Below are 16433 nucleotides of genomic sequence, written 5' to 3' on the forward strand. Positions count from 1 at the left end.
AAGTTCATTTTGCAGTGTCATTTTGATTGCCCAAAATTGCCCATATTTTTACCCGAGTTTTACAAAGATTGTCTTGCTGCGTGGTCAACTCTTTCAAGTAAAGAAGTGGTTTCGTACGGGGATGTTATGAACCAATACTTGTGGAATAATAAAAACATTCTATGTGAAGGTAAATCTTTATATCATGCCTTTTTCCGCATAAACTGTGGGATAAGCAAAATCGGAGATTTAGTCTCTAAAGACAATACGTTTCTGGAAAGTGATAAAGTTCTCAGGTCAAAACTATCACCTAGTCAATTTTTCCTTTTAATGGGAGTAGTCAGTACCATTCCAAAGGAATGGCGCTCCATTATCAAGGGTGAGAGTATATACCGTGAACCATACTCCTGCCCTGCAAATTCTTTTGAAGTGCCAATAAAGGGGGAAATGTTGGATATTTCTAACATTCCCTCCAAAATAGTTTATGAAGAGTTTCTTTCTCGTAAAGTAATTCCTCCTACTGCCCAAAAGAAATTTAAAAATGACTATCCAGATCTCTCCGTCGATTGGAAGAAAATCTATTCTCTAGCGTTTAGTGTTACTCTGGATACAAAGTTAAGAGCTTTTCAGTACAAATTACTAAACCATATTGTGTATACAAATGACAGACTTTATAAATTTAAGATTGTAGACTCGCCATTATGTGCTTTCTGTTACTCTGAAGATGAATCCCTCGAGCATTTATTGTTTCTTTGTAAAGCAAGCGAGGTATTCTGGAAAGAGGTATTGTCGTGGTTGGCCATCCATAAGAATGAAGTTTTAAATTTTTCTCTCACCGATGTTTTGTTTGGTAAGTTTGATATCGATACAGACTCTATGGTAGTTAACCATATTCTTCTTCTTGGAAAATATTTTATTTATAGGTGTAAGCTTGATAAGATTAAACCTTCTTTACCAGTTTTTAAGGCTAAATTAAGAGCTACTCTTAAATTAGAATTTTACATTGCCAGGAAAAAAGGTACACTTGCTCAACATTACAGAAAATGGAATATCTTTATTCCTGTATTAAGTTAGACTATTTCCTTTTTCCACTCTACCTTTTAAAAAACTCAACCGAAAATATTTTAGGTCACTCTATTTTTTCGAAACCTGCTTTTTGACCTTTTGTTTAGAAAGCTGGTGTTTGCTTTGCATGTCTCTTTTTTCTTCTGCTCTCCATAGCATAATATACCTTGTTTATTTTTTAACGTGCGCTTGTTTGTAGTAAGTAATGTTAAGCTTGTAATAATTTATTGTGGTAGTGTAAGTAAGTATTGTATTAGTGTAAGTAAGTAGCGTTAGGACTGTAAGTAATGTTTAAATTGTAAGTAGTGTTTCTTTTTTCTTTGTAATTTTGTACTGTATGTTTGTATGGCAAGAAATTATAAAAAAAAAAAAAAAGAATTATATGGCTCTGAAAACGCTCCGAAAAATGCCCTAACTGCCAATCTTCGCCAATATTTTGATTGTTATCTATAAATTTATGCTTGATTAGCTATTTCGTACCGTTTTTTTGCCAAATTGAGGCAAATAAATGGCTTCTGTGTTTCGGTGAATTTTGATGAAATAGCAAGAAATCGTTAAGTCACGTGTGTTTAGTTCCTCAATACTAATAGAATATTGAAGTCCCCAGACATTTTGTTGCATTTTTGTGAAGTTTAATGATGGATTTCATTACCCATGTAAGAATAATGTATATAAGTTGTTGCTCATGGGAGATAATGGGCACTAGTTAAAGGCTATTTCCAACAGTACGAAATGTGTACCTTCCAAAAGACCGTTTGAGGAGAAGAAATCAAATCAGACGGTTGAAGTGAATTATTGTACTTAAAGCCTAATAACCACAGAATATAATGCAGTGAAATTTATTTTCAGAAGTCTTTTTTTCTTGTGGTACTGGTCAATCAAAGTCAGCTAATTAAATATGCATAAATTAGTGAAAAATGGCCATTTTTGCAAAAGGTGCCATAACTTGAAGGGAATAAAATATTTTGAGTTGATGTTTTGTCACAGTAAATAGCTCACCATACCCAACATTTATGCTAAGTTTGGGCGAAATCGGTGATATGAGCTGTATCACCTGTTGCCTGGTCCTCTTATGGATACACTCTTAACTATTACAACATTCATTTTTACGACTGAATTTATTCAGGAGTATTGTAGCTAGCCCAATGGCACTCGCATGGTTGGTCGTTCCATCATCTGTAGACTTGTCATTGCAACTCCGCTGACCAGCAGATATACTTGTAGAAATAGTGTAGCAAGGCGGCCGTATAAAAGCGGCCGTATAAAGGCGGTCTTTTAAATTTAAAGGGGTTTACAAGAAAAACCAGAAGCAAAGAAACAAAATATGGCTGACAATTACGTGAAGAATTAAGTAATCGACCGCCAAAAAAGTGAACATTGAGAGCCAGTAATCTGCATTAATCGATCGATGACTTTCGTGTCTATCTTTAGAGCTAGCGTAGTACATGTAGTCGAATGTAGGAGCATTCGAAAACTAAATCGGGTTTCACATAAGCTTCATAAGCGATGGATCTATCTAGAAACCAGAGCGTTGGCTAAAATCGAGTGCGTGGCTGCTTGTTCCCAAGAAAAGGAAAAGCTTTTCAGATGAAACAGCACAATATTACATTTGTACCTGAATCAGTCTATTATATTTTTTTTTACAGCGTTATTACTTAACAGCCTACATGTAAATTATTCTGCAATGCATACCTACGGAGCGATATAATAAACAAACCATTTTAGTGCTATGGGTTAAAAAAAGAAAAAAAAAAGGAAAAAAAAAATAAACCCCCCTCTGGGACTCGAACTCGCGACCTTTCGATCCGCAGTCAGTTGCCTACCCGACTGCGCTACTTAGACGTACTTAGTCACGTGAGACGAAAACATCTTATATCAATGTAATCGACATTCCACCGTTTATCTGTTATCATGTGCATCAAAGGAATGTTTGAATCACCTTGCTGCTCATAAATTTTCAAAGAATGAAAACTAAACTTTTAAACTTGGCAAAAAATTCAGTTGTGGCTCGAAGAGCTCTTTGATTAAAATAGTTTCCCAAGCCGACTAAGCTAACTAAACGTCGAGTGTATCTTTCAGTAAACAAAACATGCCGTTATGACGCCGGAAATCCAGCTCACGCATAGTATACCCCGTGACTCACGCAAACCTCCGACTTACGTGCTACTACAGTCATTCCTTTCTAAACATTTTTTTTTTTGACCACCACCGTACCTTTCTACCCAAAACACTCATGAAACCGCCCGGTTTTAACCTGTTTTAACCTTTCAAAAATTAGAGCGTTCGAAACTAAATAAGATCCGTAATCACAAACAACATACAGCCGTTTACCAGCACTCTTTAAAACTCCTGAAACCCTTCAAAATCAGGCAAAATAAATCTTTGAAATAACCTTTATCAATGTTTCTTATTTTTTATTCAGTTCTATAAAATGCCTTTTATACACTACTGTCAAACAAAAATTCAATTTCCTCAAAGTTTCAAGACAAAAGAATAACAAATATTTCGTGCACAATGTAATTTGATTAAGCCAATATTATCACGTCTAAAAATACTTCAAGCAATTCAGTGAAAACCCGTTTTTTTTTTTTTCGTATCAACGAAAACCACTTTCGAATAATCAATACATGAAAATAACAATAAGATCAAAAGGAAGAAAGGAACCTTTCTAATTATTTGAAGACTTTCAAAGCCGTGATATTATGCATCCAATCCGCGATAAAATTTAATTACAACAAAATCCAAGTTCTCATTTTGAATTTCATTTTTTTCAGTTGATACCTTTATCCAACTTGTGAAAAATTCCATTCAAGTTCCTATTAATACTGTACATTCCCAATGTTTTGCTCAGGTCTTCAGAAGCGTCTTACTAACCAAATCTAAAATAATTCCAAAACATGCTGTACAAACATTCTACTCTTTGTGACAAACGACTTGACGACCAATTGTTCAGAAATGAAAATCGACACAGTTCTTGCTAAATAAAAAAACGTTTTACGGCGGAGTCAGGCTCAAAAAATATACCGCAAGATCACACCCCCATTCATAGTCAGAAACCAGCAAACCATCTAGTTTGCTAAAAAAAACACTGCGTGACATCAATGACGTTACCTTTTTCATTTACAAAAATAACTTTAACTTGTCAAAGTAAGTGCAATTTCACAATGGTGAATATCAGTACAGTATGGGGCCCAGTTCTCGGCCGGGTCCAGTTCTCGGCCACTTTGTGTTTAACGCGTTTTTTCACACTCCAGTTGAATTAAAAGAAATAGGTATTTCCTTCAAACGATAGACTGATTCATGTGCTTTAAGTATCTTGAGTTGATCGTTCAATTCGATATAGAAAGCTCACACGTCGAGTTTACGCGGAGGTAGGTGAATTTGCATTCCCGAAAAAGTTGTTTGTTTACGGCTCCAAATTCATGGATGTAGTTAAATTCGTATTTTATCCAAAAGCCCCCACCATACGAGCTAATTTTTGGCATGTGAAACGTAGAATAATTCAGTTTTCTGCTTTAGTTAACTTTTCGTTGAACCGTTGTATTTTTTGGTCTTAAATTACTTCGAAATTTTTTCTTGCGACGTTTGCGTATCTGCCAGTTCTCGGCCACCCTGCTCGCTATCACAGCTTAGCGCTTGGTTTTTAATATAATTTCATCTGCTGCTGCCAGAATGAAAGAAATAAATGTTTTAAAAATAAAGTTCAATCTTAGCTCTAAGTTTTGAGCTGACTCTTGTCTTGTCTATTATTTCTACAACACCTAAATCTTTCAAGACCTTTTCACTGCAAAATAAACCATCTAAATGCACGGGTCACACAATGCGGTTTTGCCAGAACCTGCACATAGGCAACTAGGCGCGTTAAAATCCTTCTTTTCTAAAGTAAAACAAAGCATCATAAAAATAATTTGGGATCGATAGAGTATAAATAGGTTTACAGAGTGATTTTATGACTGTGAAAATTAATTGAGCATTTTTTTTACAGATAATTACGCACAAGCTTTTTAGTGGCCGAGAACTGGGCCAAGGTGGCCGAGAACTGGGCCCACAAATGGAGCTTTTATTTTTATTATTGCTCGGGCAAATAAATTTTTGACCGGTCGATAGCTTTACACCAAAAAGCTGAATAATGTAGCTAGCTCTGGGAGAAATTTCAAGTTCCTGCGGTTCTTCTGAGGTAAGAAATGCAAGTTTACGTCAAAAGTGGCCGAAAACTGGGCCAAGGTGGCCGAGAACTGGGCCCACAAATGGAGCTTTTATTTTTATTATTGCTCGAGCAAATTAATTTTTGACCGGTCGATAGCTTTACACCAAAAAGCTGAATAATGTAGCTAGCTCTGGGAGAAATTTCAAGTTCCTGCGGTTCTTCTGAGGTAAGAAATACAAGTTTACGTCAAAAGTGGCCGAGAACTGGCCCCCATACTGTGCTTTGCCCCGTAAGCTTTTTTCTCTGTCCTTCCGCCGAAGCAAAAAACCACAACCTGATTACACATTAACCCAAAAGTCGACCAAGTGTGAAAACCATTGCGGTATGCGTCACCCGTAGCGGTTTTGTAGCAACCCCAAGCTATCCCCGTCTTTTTGGCCGCGCCAGGAGACTACGCTCTAGGACGACCAAAGGGTAAACTATAAATCGGCCACGCCCGATTAATAAATCTTGCCCAGCCTTGCAATCAATGCAATCTGGTTTTAGTCAAACCACTATATGATAGTTACATGACGTATCTACAATAGTTCGAGAAATGAGCCTGCGCTCCTCCAGATCCTCTCCACATCCACCCACCGAAAAAGTTTGCATTATGGGCTGGCATTCCTACTTTGCTTGGCATTTCGCAGGCTAAATATCGCCCCGGCACTATTTGCAAATCAAGATGTCGATAGATCCTTCTAAAAAGAACACGTTCTATGGTCGTTCCCTGCCACAAAATCTGGTTGACTACCGCTCTGTGGAATCTAAAACTCGGCTGTGTCGCGCTCTGCAATCAGGCTATGCTGTCCCGTACCTTTCTTTGTCCTCGTGTTTTAATACTCAAGCGGAGCCGGCCTATTGTGGAATCAGCACGTTAGCCATCATTTTGAACGCCTTGAGGGTAGATCCTCAACGTATCTGGAGAACCGTTTGGCGATGGTATTCTGAGGAACTTCTTGAATGTTGTCGCCCTTTGGAGGATGTGAAGAAAACTGGAATTACTTTGGAAGAATTTCTCTGTTTGGCAGACTGCAATGGGGCTGTGGCGAACCTTGTGCGACCAAGTGACACGAAAGAACAATTTGAGGCGTTTGTGCAAACCTTAGAGCGAGTTTGTACTGGCGGTAGAGAAGTGAAGGGTGAAAATGTCGACGAAGAAAATCCAGATGAGTTTATGGCCATAGCGTATTCGAGGAAAGCCCTCGGACAAACCGGTGATGGTCATTTTAGTCCCATTGCTGCACTGGACAAAGAAACCAACTCTGTTCTCTTGTTTGACACGGCAAGGTTCAAGTATCCGCCATATTGGGTACCAATTGAACTGCTGTTTCAATCCATGTTACCACTGGATAGTGCCACAGGGAAAAGTCGAGGCTATGTGACTCTGAAGGCAAAATATGATTATCAAGGAAGAAAAGTATGTTGTATTTTGAGACAAACTATGGATGAGAATGCAGACACCCTGCAGAAAGATTTGCCAGAACCGAAACCATGTTATAAGAGTGGCCAAATGTCTTGTGGTGGCTGTTCTGTCACAGCCCCTACCCCTTCCTCCAGCTGAAAATAATAACTGTAGCCCGTGAACAAGCTCTCCTGCAAGGATGGGGCAAAAAGAAAGCTCTCCAGGCTCTTCTCGGTTCAGGAGCTTGCTCGCAGGCTATAATAACTGTAATGACTCTGACAACATTATTGCAATGTTTGTGGAAAAGCACAATGTCAGTCATTTCCTTCTCACTTAACTCAAACCTCGGGTTGAAGCACAATTAGACAACTGACTCTAGTGGTTAAAAGGGGGGACATTGGGGCCTTGTTACTGCAGTATTGCAGCTTCTTTTGGCCTTGTTTTTTGCCCTCATGATAATGAAACCACCAGCTATGTAGGCTTTCACATTGTTTTTTTTCACATTTTTTCACAGTACTGCAGTGTTTGCTTTCCCAATGTCTCCCCCAGTCGGTTAAAGAAGTATTGTCTGTTTTAAAGCCTAGGTGGCTAACAAGGTCACCACTTAATTCCAGTTTCCAGAGCAGGAAGCACAACAGAGTATTTCCACTTACCCCTGGATGGGATGCTAGTCCATAATAATATTAATAATAATAATAATTAGTACATCACAGGGTATCCTCCAACAACACACACAATGAACCTAGCCAGGGCCCTAGACTGCAAAACAGTCGTATGCGAATGCACCCGGTCTTAATACGACAGCAAGAGGTCTGAAGCCAAACTCACTAACCATTAAGCCACTGCACCTCTCTGGAAGACTTGGCGACGAACTGCTGAAAAAGAAAGAGCGGGTTCGTTTTTTGGCTCGTGGAACGAGGCAGCGGTGGCTGCCCCCGACCGTGCAGCATGGCGCAGGAGAATGTCCGGCCCTATGCCCACTTAGGGCTTTGGCCATAAGTCAAGTAAGTCACCTCTCTGGAACAGTGGACTTACATGTATTAGCAGCATGTTCCAATTAAAATTTTATGAGTTGTTTCATATTATTGTTTCTCTAAGGGTACTTTCTCAAAGTAAGCCACAAATTAACAGAAGCTGGTCGCCAAGAGCGAGTTTTGTCTGGTTTGTGGCTCTTATCAGTCACAAGGTACAGACATGACCTCTTAAATATGTTTACATGTAAGCATTAGTTGTATTAAACCTACGATTAAACCTAATGCCTAATATTTTCACACTGAGGGTTATTTTTCAAAATTTTGCCAATGGCTGGCTAAATCTTCTCAGGTAGAATATTCACAATACTTTATGACTCAAAACTGTTTTGTTCTACCGAAGCCCAACACAAGCTTCCATAAAAAAAAACAGTCAGATACAGTGGGGCTAAATGGTGGAACATCCTGCCAAACTACTAGAGGACTAACCAAAGCTAACGAACCTTTTAGAAAGAACTGAAGCCAAGGACAACCAAAGTGTAAATATTGTAAATAGAAAACTGTAAATAGGTCTGTGGGAGGCGCGATGGCCTAATGGTTTTCACGCTCGACTCCGAGTCGAACGGCCCGGGTTCGAGGCCTGGCCAGGGCGCTGCGTTGTGTTCTTGGGCAAGACACTTTACTCTCACAGTGCCTCTCTCCACCCAGGTGTATAAATGGGTACCGGCGAATTTACTGCTGGGGGGTAACCCTGCGATGGACTAGCATCCCATCCAGGGGGGAGTAGCAATACTCCTAGTCGCTTAATGCTACGGAAACCGGGATAAGCTCCGGCTGTATGAGCCTCATGGCTCGGACACAGACTTTACTTAAATAGGTCTTGGTTATTATAGCACCTGGACTCACACGCATCAGGAGCAACAACGCTAACCACTAGGCTATCAGTTCACTTCAATCAAACATTCTTCAATTTTAACTTAAATTTGTGTTTCTCATACAAATTAAAAGAGCTGTTAACAGTAAACAGGCTTACTTGAGTGCATTGAAGGTTAATCGAAATGAAGACCCAAAAAACGTATTTTTTAACGTTTTTTGACATATTTTCAATGTTTGTAACATATTTTTTGTCCAAATCGCAAAAATAAAACACCAGTAAATACTGTCTCATCAAAATTGCGAAATTTAGCACCTGCGGAATTAAGTACCAGTACTCTCCAATAAACCTAAACATACAACTCCTCTCTCATCATTGTCGTTCTTAATTACTACAGAGACGTAACCACATGTCCTCTTAGAGGGCTTTTACTGTTATTTATCTTCTGAGAGACTGAAGTTTAAGTAAGCTCTAATTTGTACTTTTACTGTGCCAAATTTGAACTAAATGAACCTCAGTTTAATAGCATATATAAAGAAAATAATTATCACCCATGTTTAACTAAACATTTTCTAAACATGCTTCTATGTGAATTATGGGGCATCAGTTACAGAAAGTTTTATGTTTGGTTCTGTTTATTACTGGTTGAAGTCAATTAACTAAAGTTAAACTCAAATCCAGGGATTATGTTTGATTACTAAAATATATTCTATTTACTACACAAGAGTTACTTGTAACCAACTAGAAAAAATATCTGGATTATTATTTTATTATACAGTGGAACTTCTGTAAGAATTTTGGCTGTCAGGTTTAGGTGAGTTTTGTGTGTAAGATATGGGGAGGGGGGTTGTTTTCTAGAGGTAATGGAAATCCCATGAATGAGGAAAATGACTGTATTATTATTTTGTTCCATTTTACCATAGTAGACCAAGTATATGTGTCTATTAATTATTATTTATGGGTGTAGTCAATGTACAACATTTGCTAAAATAGTACTTTTAAAAGTTACATGTTATGTTGGTATAGTCTAAGAAACTTTTTATTAAATGTAACTAGAATAGTTTATGCTTAAGTATTAGCTGATCCCAGTCTGGGAAGTAATCCTCTCTTATGGCATAGCAGTGTGCTTCTAAGTTCTTTAACTCTGATCGAATCAATTTAGCCTGTGGACTGTTTGGAACATTCCAAAGGAATACTGAGACTAATCCAAAGAGTGCGGCATCCAAAAGGCATGGTTTGTTGCCCATCACAAACTTTTTCTTTCCAAGCAACTGTGACACAGCCCTTAAGTCCTTTTCTGCAATGCTAAAAATTTCTTCTCTAGAGTGCCGTCCTATCCCATGACTCCAAAGGGTCTGCCGCATGTAACGAGATATCAACCAAGACATTACATGTTTCAGTGGATTGGGCATCACTCCTAGCAAAGGTGACATTGTTCTTGCATCTGGCAGATCAGCCACAAAGCTGTGATATATTAGTGTCCTGTTATGAAATTAAACATGATATTACTTAGAATTATTGTTCTAGATATGATTCAAGAAAACTTTTTTAAATAATTATGCCATATAATGTTGGAAGGGGTGAATGGAGCAGGGTTCTGAAGTAATATTTATAATTTAAAACAGTTTGGCAGTCTAGTTTAGATTGAAATTTTGATGGAGAGCCTTGTAATTATATTTGAGCATGTGTTACTTAGTCACCTAAATAAGGAAGGAATGATCTAAAAATATTGGCTAATTCTCCCATATCAACACATACTGAAAAAAACTTTTTGTTTAAAATAAATAAATAAAGTAATTAATTAATGTCAGACCTTGGTCAAATATGCCACGCCCACCCTGGCTCCCTTCAGGGTGAGAAATGTGCGGATCAAGATGTTATAAAGAGAGCTGCTATAAATGCAATTCCTAGTAATCACTAGAATGAACTAAAATATTTTATAGAGCTCGTACCAGTATGTATTCTCCTCAAGTGTGACCAGCATCGAGTGTGCAATAGCTTTTTCCACAACACTCAAATGAGCATCTGCGTCAAATTGAAATTCTTCATTGAGGAAACGAATTATAAAGTTAGAATCAGCGACGGCGCTTCCATCGTATTCAATCCACGGAACTTTACCCTTGCTCGACATATTGAACCCGTATTCGCTCTCATAAGGGATTTTATTCATTCTCAAGTATGTTTCTAACTTGAGACAAGGTGGAGAAGCATTTAAAACTCGATAATTAGGAGGCATTTGATGAAGGACAACCACTCCATTGCGAGCCTTTCGACTTGACTTTGGCTTTAGTTTCCTAAAGACTAAAATAGCCTGCACCACCAGTAGAAGAAAGATGAAAACACAGGCGGAAACAACAACACCAATAAATTTGTACAAGTCGACCGCCATCTTGATGGAATTTTAGGAATTCGAACTATGAGAATTCAAAACGAGGTCAATGACGTCATTGGACGCCATCTTTACTCTTGAACTACAGAAACGAGAAGGAACGGTCGATAACAACAGCACTTTTCATGAATTTTAAGAAATTAAGGCGCTGCGAGGACCATCAAAATGCCAAAAATGAAAATTTTAGATTGCATAAAATAACCGTAAAGGATTTTAGACCGAAATTTTTTAGTATTTTTTGCGAAAACAGCCAGTGAATCATCAACTGTGCTTCCAGCTGATACGAAGCTTGTTATTTTTAACATATTTCAATCGTATTTTTTAAGTTTTCGTTTGTTATAAAGCTGGACAAGTTTTAAAACCAAGAGCAAGTGTCAAATGGCGGATCCCGCCTCCAGAAAATCAGCGACACTAAGCCGTTTACGCTCGCAGCTTCGACGAAAGCGAGAATCACTGGCGGAACAATTTGACTTCAAAATGTACATTGCTGTTGTTTTCAAAGATAAGGTGAGCCAGAATTTTAATACTTGGTTATAAGAGGCAAAATGTTTAAGATTTTTTTTTCTTTAAAAAACAAGACTTTCACACAGCCCCCATGTGATTGGTGCATATATTTATTTCTAAGTAGTTTAATTTTAAAGTGCTGATCTTTCTCCTGCAGTGCTGTTGATTTAAACAATCCCTGTATTATTTTAATAAGTCGGTTGTGTGAAATCATTCATGTCAAGTGTAAACAACTACCGTACTTGATTCAGGTGTTTGCGATATCTAGAATAAATGTTATTTTTCACCCTTATAAGAAGTTAGGACCTAAGTTCCAAATTTTGATGCTTGTTTAACACAGAAAAAGAAGTCTGCCTTGTTTGAAATAGCAGAAGTGATTCCTGTGATGACCAACAACTATGAAGACAGCATCTTGAAAGGAGTCCAGGTACTTGGCTGATGTTGACAACAGTTGCTACTTTTTAACCAAGCAGGTTTCCCAGTACTCTTTATTTTCAGAACTATGAAAGGGCTGAGATTCCCCTCTCAGGGGCAAATAGGGGAGTGCTAATTTCCTTACCGAGCAATAATGGGCCTCTCTTGGTAGCAAGGTTGACAAGCCAAGTCAGTGAGCATGTTATCTTTTAAGGCTACGTTTACACGGGACCGGACCGGAACCATTCCGAACCAGATCGGATTGGCCACTGTTTACACCGAACCGTTTGGAACCAATCCATGTGTTTACATGGGACCGTTCTGGAACCGGTCTGGAACGGATCCATAACTGGACCTGCAAAAAAGCAGGTCCAGTTTTGGATCCGTTCCGGACCGGTTCCAGATTGGTCCTGTGTAAACAGAAAGCCTATCTTGTCCGAAAATCGGAACTGACCCGTTCTGGACAGGTCCCGTGTAAACATAGCCTAAAACATCCTTCCTCCGATTACTGTTTTACTGCTTGCAGGCCCCTTGTACATATAGTTACATTGAGCCAGACCTTTGTACATATCCAGTAGTTCCTTAGTCTTTGACAACTGCTCCATCAAACCACACAGTTTGTGGAACCACACAGTTTGATTGGAAAATGTTTAACCAGCATTTTCAGTTGGATCATATATAGCAAGCATATTGAATTGTGTGTTCATTAACAAGTGGCTAGTGTCCTTGTCGGTTGTGCCTAAAAATACTCTTATGGTGACTGAGCTAATATACGGGTACAGTGTACCCGGTAATTACTTTGTCTGATTTTGTAAGCTTTGATGGGGCCTGTTAATTTACTGCTTTTTCATTCTCAAGGAAGAGGTATATTCACTTGAGAGTTCACAACAGCTTTTGGAAAAGGACATTGTTCAACTTCATGCTCCTAGATATCAGTGTTTGAGAAAAGTAAGTATAACTTACATGTCTGTACCCAAATGGGCATCAGTAATTCTTGTAGATATATCTATTTGGGGATATAAATGGCTATAGTTTTTCATTACTAGAGGAAATCCAGGGGACGTGCCGCTGGATAGGGTATGGTTTTTGACTCCTCTGGCCCTGAACAGGGTATATAATTTCAAGCTCCTCTGTCCTAAACAGGGCCTGAACCTGTCCTAGCCAGGGTATGACTGCAAGTCTGTCGTATTACATTGTTTCCGCTTTCGCTTCAGTGAAAAGCATATTTTTATTTGCTTGTCGATGTTCGCATTCCAATGCGTCGAACATCGCGTACGGGACGCAATCACAATCAAGTGTAAATGATTGTCAATTTTGTCCTTTGTCCTAAATAGGGTATTAGATAGGGGCGTTGTCCTACACAGGATAGGTATTTTAAGTTTTATTGTCCTAAACAGGGTCAGGGTTTCAAACGCCCAGTGGCACCCCCAGGGAGGAAACCAAGCTGGAATAACTTTTTATTAACATTTTGATCAATCCTTAGGATGTGATTGGATGCGTGCAGGAAATAGATTTCTTCCTGTGGCCTCGGAATGACATTGATAGGATTGTCTGTTTGCTGTTTTCACGATGGAAGGGGGATGAAACTTCTGAATATCGACTCATTCAGGTGACCTTCTTTATTTCGTTTTTTTTTTTTAAATAAAACAGTAAATTGAAGGGCTGCAGGCAACAATGTCCCCTTCAATTTTGGCTTAGTTGAACATGTTCAAAACAACTCCAAACTTTGCATGCAGGACCGTTTGTTTATGTGTGCTAAACATTGTCCCATTTTTTATTTCTCTTGTCTTTGCTTCAATTGTCTGTGGGAATACTTCAGGCAGAAAAGTACCCTTTCAACATATTACTGCTATAACAATGAAGTAGTAGTAGTAGTACACACTTTGTACACGCTACTTTCAGAATTTACTAACAACCTTGAGATTTTTATTACTATTTCATTATTTTCAGAACTTTACGGTATGTTTTTTTTAATAACTTTATTGCAACACATACACGCACGAAAAAGACTACAGACTACGTATGCTTCAACTTTATGTCTTTCCAGTCCATGTTTCAAGGTAAAGTTGTTTCGCCTTTCTCTATTCAGGGCAAGTTTGAACTTGAATCTCATGACTATGAGAATCAGTTGCTGAGACTTCTAAGCAGAAAAGAGCGCACTGGTTTGATCATTAACAACCCATCACAATCACTGTTCCTTTTTGTTGACAAACACCATTTACAGGTAACTTTTAAAGAAGCAGCAGCATATTTTACATTGTGTTTTTTTTTTTCTCTTACAAAAACCTTTATTAACAAATTTGTTACAATCAGTTGGGGATGGGGTACACTCTTTTTTTTTTATAAGAATACAGTTTTTCCGACCCAGGCTGAGTATTCTTATTTTTCTGCCGATTTTAGGCTGAAAATATTCTTACGAACATTCTTAGAAAATACCGTTTGACATGTCCGTTTTAGCAAGTATTGGTTAATCAATTACAAGTGTTTGGTGTCCAGATCTGTATCGTGTTACATTGTGCAAGTGTTGCTTCGCTCCTTGCAGCCAGCAAGATCAAGATGTCGCGTCAGATAACACTTGGCGGTTTGGCTTTTTAAAAACAAAGCATTCCTCACAGGGCTACAATGATGCAATGAAGGAAATGAAAACACCTGATTTTGTTTCAACTAAAAACATAATAAATTATATTGTAGTTACAAATTTTCAACTCAAAATTATATTCTTTTCAAAAACATCAGCCTCGGGTTTATTCTTAAGATATTCTTAAAAATTCACAAATTTCAGCCTCGATATTCTTATAAACAAGATTCTTATAGAAAAAAAAGAGTGTATACACCTTATTCCAAAATGGCAGAAAATACATTATTCTTTTGTCTACATGTTAATTGCCCTTATGGCCTCGTTTCAAGCCAAAGATTCTTTTGGATTAGAACTGCAGATGCAATCAAGGCTATGAGGGCCAATAGGCCTTATTCGTATTCTTGGTATTGGACTGGAACTAGCTTGCAATGGAGGCTCATGCAGGGCAATATCATTAAAAAACAGCTTCATGTCATTTGCATATGAAAAGATTACCCGCATTAGCCTCCATTGCAAGCTAGTTCCAGTCCAATACCAAGAATACAAATATGGTCTATTAACAGGAAGACAAAAAATAATGTATTTTCTGCCATTTTGTAATAAGGCGTTTGTCATGTTGCTCATTTGTAATGCTGTAAGAAAATTGGGAAATCAAGCAATGATATTAACAGGAAATTTTTTTTTTTTTCTGTAATTGCTTTACAGAGGCCCCACTAGCTTTTGGCATTCAGTTTTTTAATATTGTGTATATTAAGTGAAGGTTTTGTTTATGTATGTTCAGGTGTCTGTTTGATTGTCATAACTAATTTTTACTTTGATTTCTTTTTCAGACTGAAAAGAGAAAAGTTACAGTGTTTAAGATATCAAGTATCTGTCTTCATATACCACAAGTAAGAAACTTCTGTAGTTTTTTTATTTATTTGTTTTCGTTAAACTGATAGTATTGAACCATTGAATGCTTGTGGTACCAATCCCACATAGACAGAAGTTCATTGGTACACACTGCTATAGACAAGTTGTTACTATGATCTTTTGGTTTTATTTTGTAACCTGGGAGATTTTACCGGGCGAGTGGTTAAAGGGACTATGTCACGGCTAAGTTAATTTTATGTCATTAAATTTTGCCAAATATTCGCTATGAAACTAAATGTTTGCAAAGTAATTAATTCTTTGATACTAAATGACAAAACCATAGCTTCCTTGCAGCTAAATGTGTCTCCCGGGGGTCATAAATTAAAGTTACAAGCAGACAAGATTAACTTTGAAAACTGTTCCGCCGGACCATATTTCAAAAGCCCACATCGCAATCCGTTTCAATCTTCGACACTTTTGGCCATCCGTACCTTCTTTTGCATTTGGTGTGTTATTTAAATATTCCTTCACTGTTTTAAGAGGTTATTTTATACATTTAAACAAATTTGATGGTCATTTCCCATGCCTAAGTTTGGCTAAAATCCGTGACACGGTCCCTTTAAGAGGGGAAGAGTCACTAAAATATGTGATTTATAAAAGGGGAAGGTCAGGAGAATTTGAGCGTAGATTTCCTCCATTTGCAGCAGCCCTTCCCCCTCTCTAGATAATGACCAGTCCTTAACTGTTTTTGTTTTGTGTTGTTATAGGACCAGTTGACCCACTGGGGCAGTGAACTCAGAGAGGATGTCCTGGCACCTTTCATGCCTGACTAAGCCTATTGCTACTACCTGTTTTGCTGTCCGACTGACCCTGTAAAAACTAAACTTTTAAACAAACATCTGTCTAAAAGCGTTTAAATTTAATTTATCTCTGTTGTCTTTTGTTTGTTTTGTTTGTTTTTTTGCTTCGTTTTGATGGTTAGAGTCAGAACGTACTACATGTGTGCAAGCGAGTCCTTCGGCTCATTCTGGAATAAACTTTTGCCTTTTTAAGATATTTTACTCTTAAAATTACTGTCAATCAGATTTAATACCTAATGACCAATAAAGTTCTCTTTTCCAAGGACTAACTTTCAGTGTCTAGTAGTTTATTTTTGTAGGGAGGTTTATTCTTGGTTATCACGTGACGTCATCAAAATTCTAAAATCTAGAATCGC

General features: G+C 37.9%; 2 protein-coding genes and 1 pseudogene across 2 annotated transcripts; 2 read left to right on the forward strand and 1 right to left on the reverse strand.

Moving 5' to 3' along the window:
* The first annotated feature begins 5828 nt into the window (after positions 1 to 5828).
* LOC144646587 (uncharacterized) lies at positions 5829 to 7886 on the forward strand (annotated as a pseudogene).
* A 1196-nt stretch (positions 7887 to 9082) lies between these two features.
* On the reverse strand, positions 9083 to 10877 carry LOC144646588 (failed axon connections homolog). The gene is made up of 2 exons (XM_078506227.1): positions 10433 to 10877; positions 9083 to 9962 (listed from the first exon to the last, which is right to left on the reverse strand). The coding sequence occupies exons 1-2, from the start codon at positions 10867 to 10869 to the stop codon at positions 9533 to 9535; spliced, it is 867 nt and encodes a 288-aa protein (XP_078362353.1). The 5' UTR covers positions 10870 to 10877; the 3' UTR covers positions 9083 to 9532.
* A 233-nt stretch (positions 10878 to 11110) lies between these two features.
* LOC144646589 (uncharacterized protein C6orf62 homolog) lies at positions 11111 to 16346 on the forward strand. Its single transcript, XM_078506228.1, has 7 exons — positions 11111 to 11376; positions 11714 to 11800; positions 12646 to 12735; positions 13271 to 13396; positions 13877 to 14011; positions 15196 to 15255; positions 15985 to 16346. Exons 1-7 carry the CDS (start codon positions 11248 to 11250, stop codon positions 16048 to 16050), a joined length of 693 nt encoding a protein of 230 aa, XP_078362354.1. The 5' UTR covers positions 11111 to 11247; the 3' UTR covers positions 16051 to 16346.
* Positions 16347 to 16433: the final 87 nt, after the last annotated feature.

Source organism: Oculina patagonica, chromosome 3 (assembly GCF_052425735.1).
Source record: "Oculina patagonica isolate OP01 chromosome 3, crgOcupat, whole genome shotgun sequence".
Taxonomy (NCBI): domain Eukaryota; kingdom Metazoa; phylum Cnidaria; class Anthozoa; order Scleractinia; family Oculinidae; genus Oculina; species Oculina patagonica.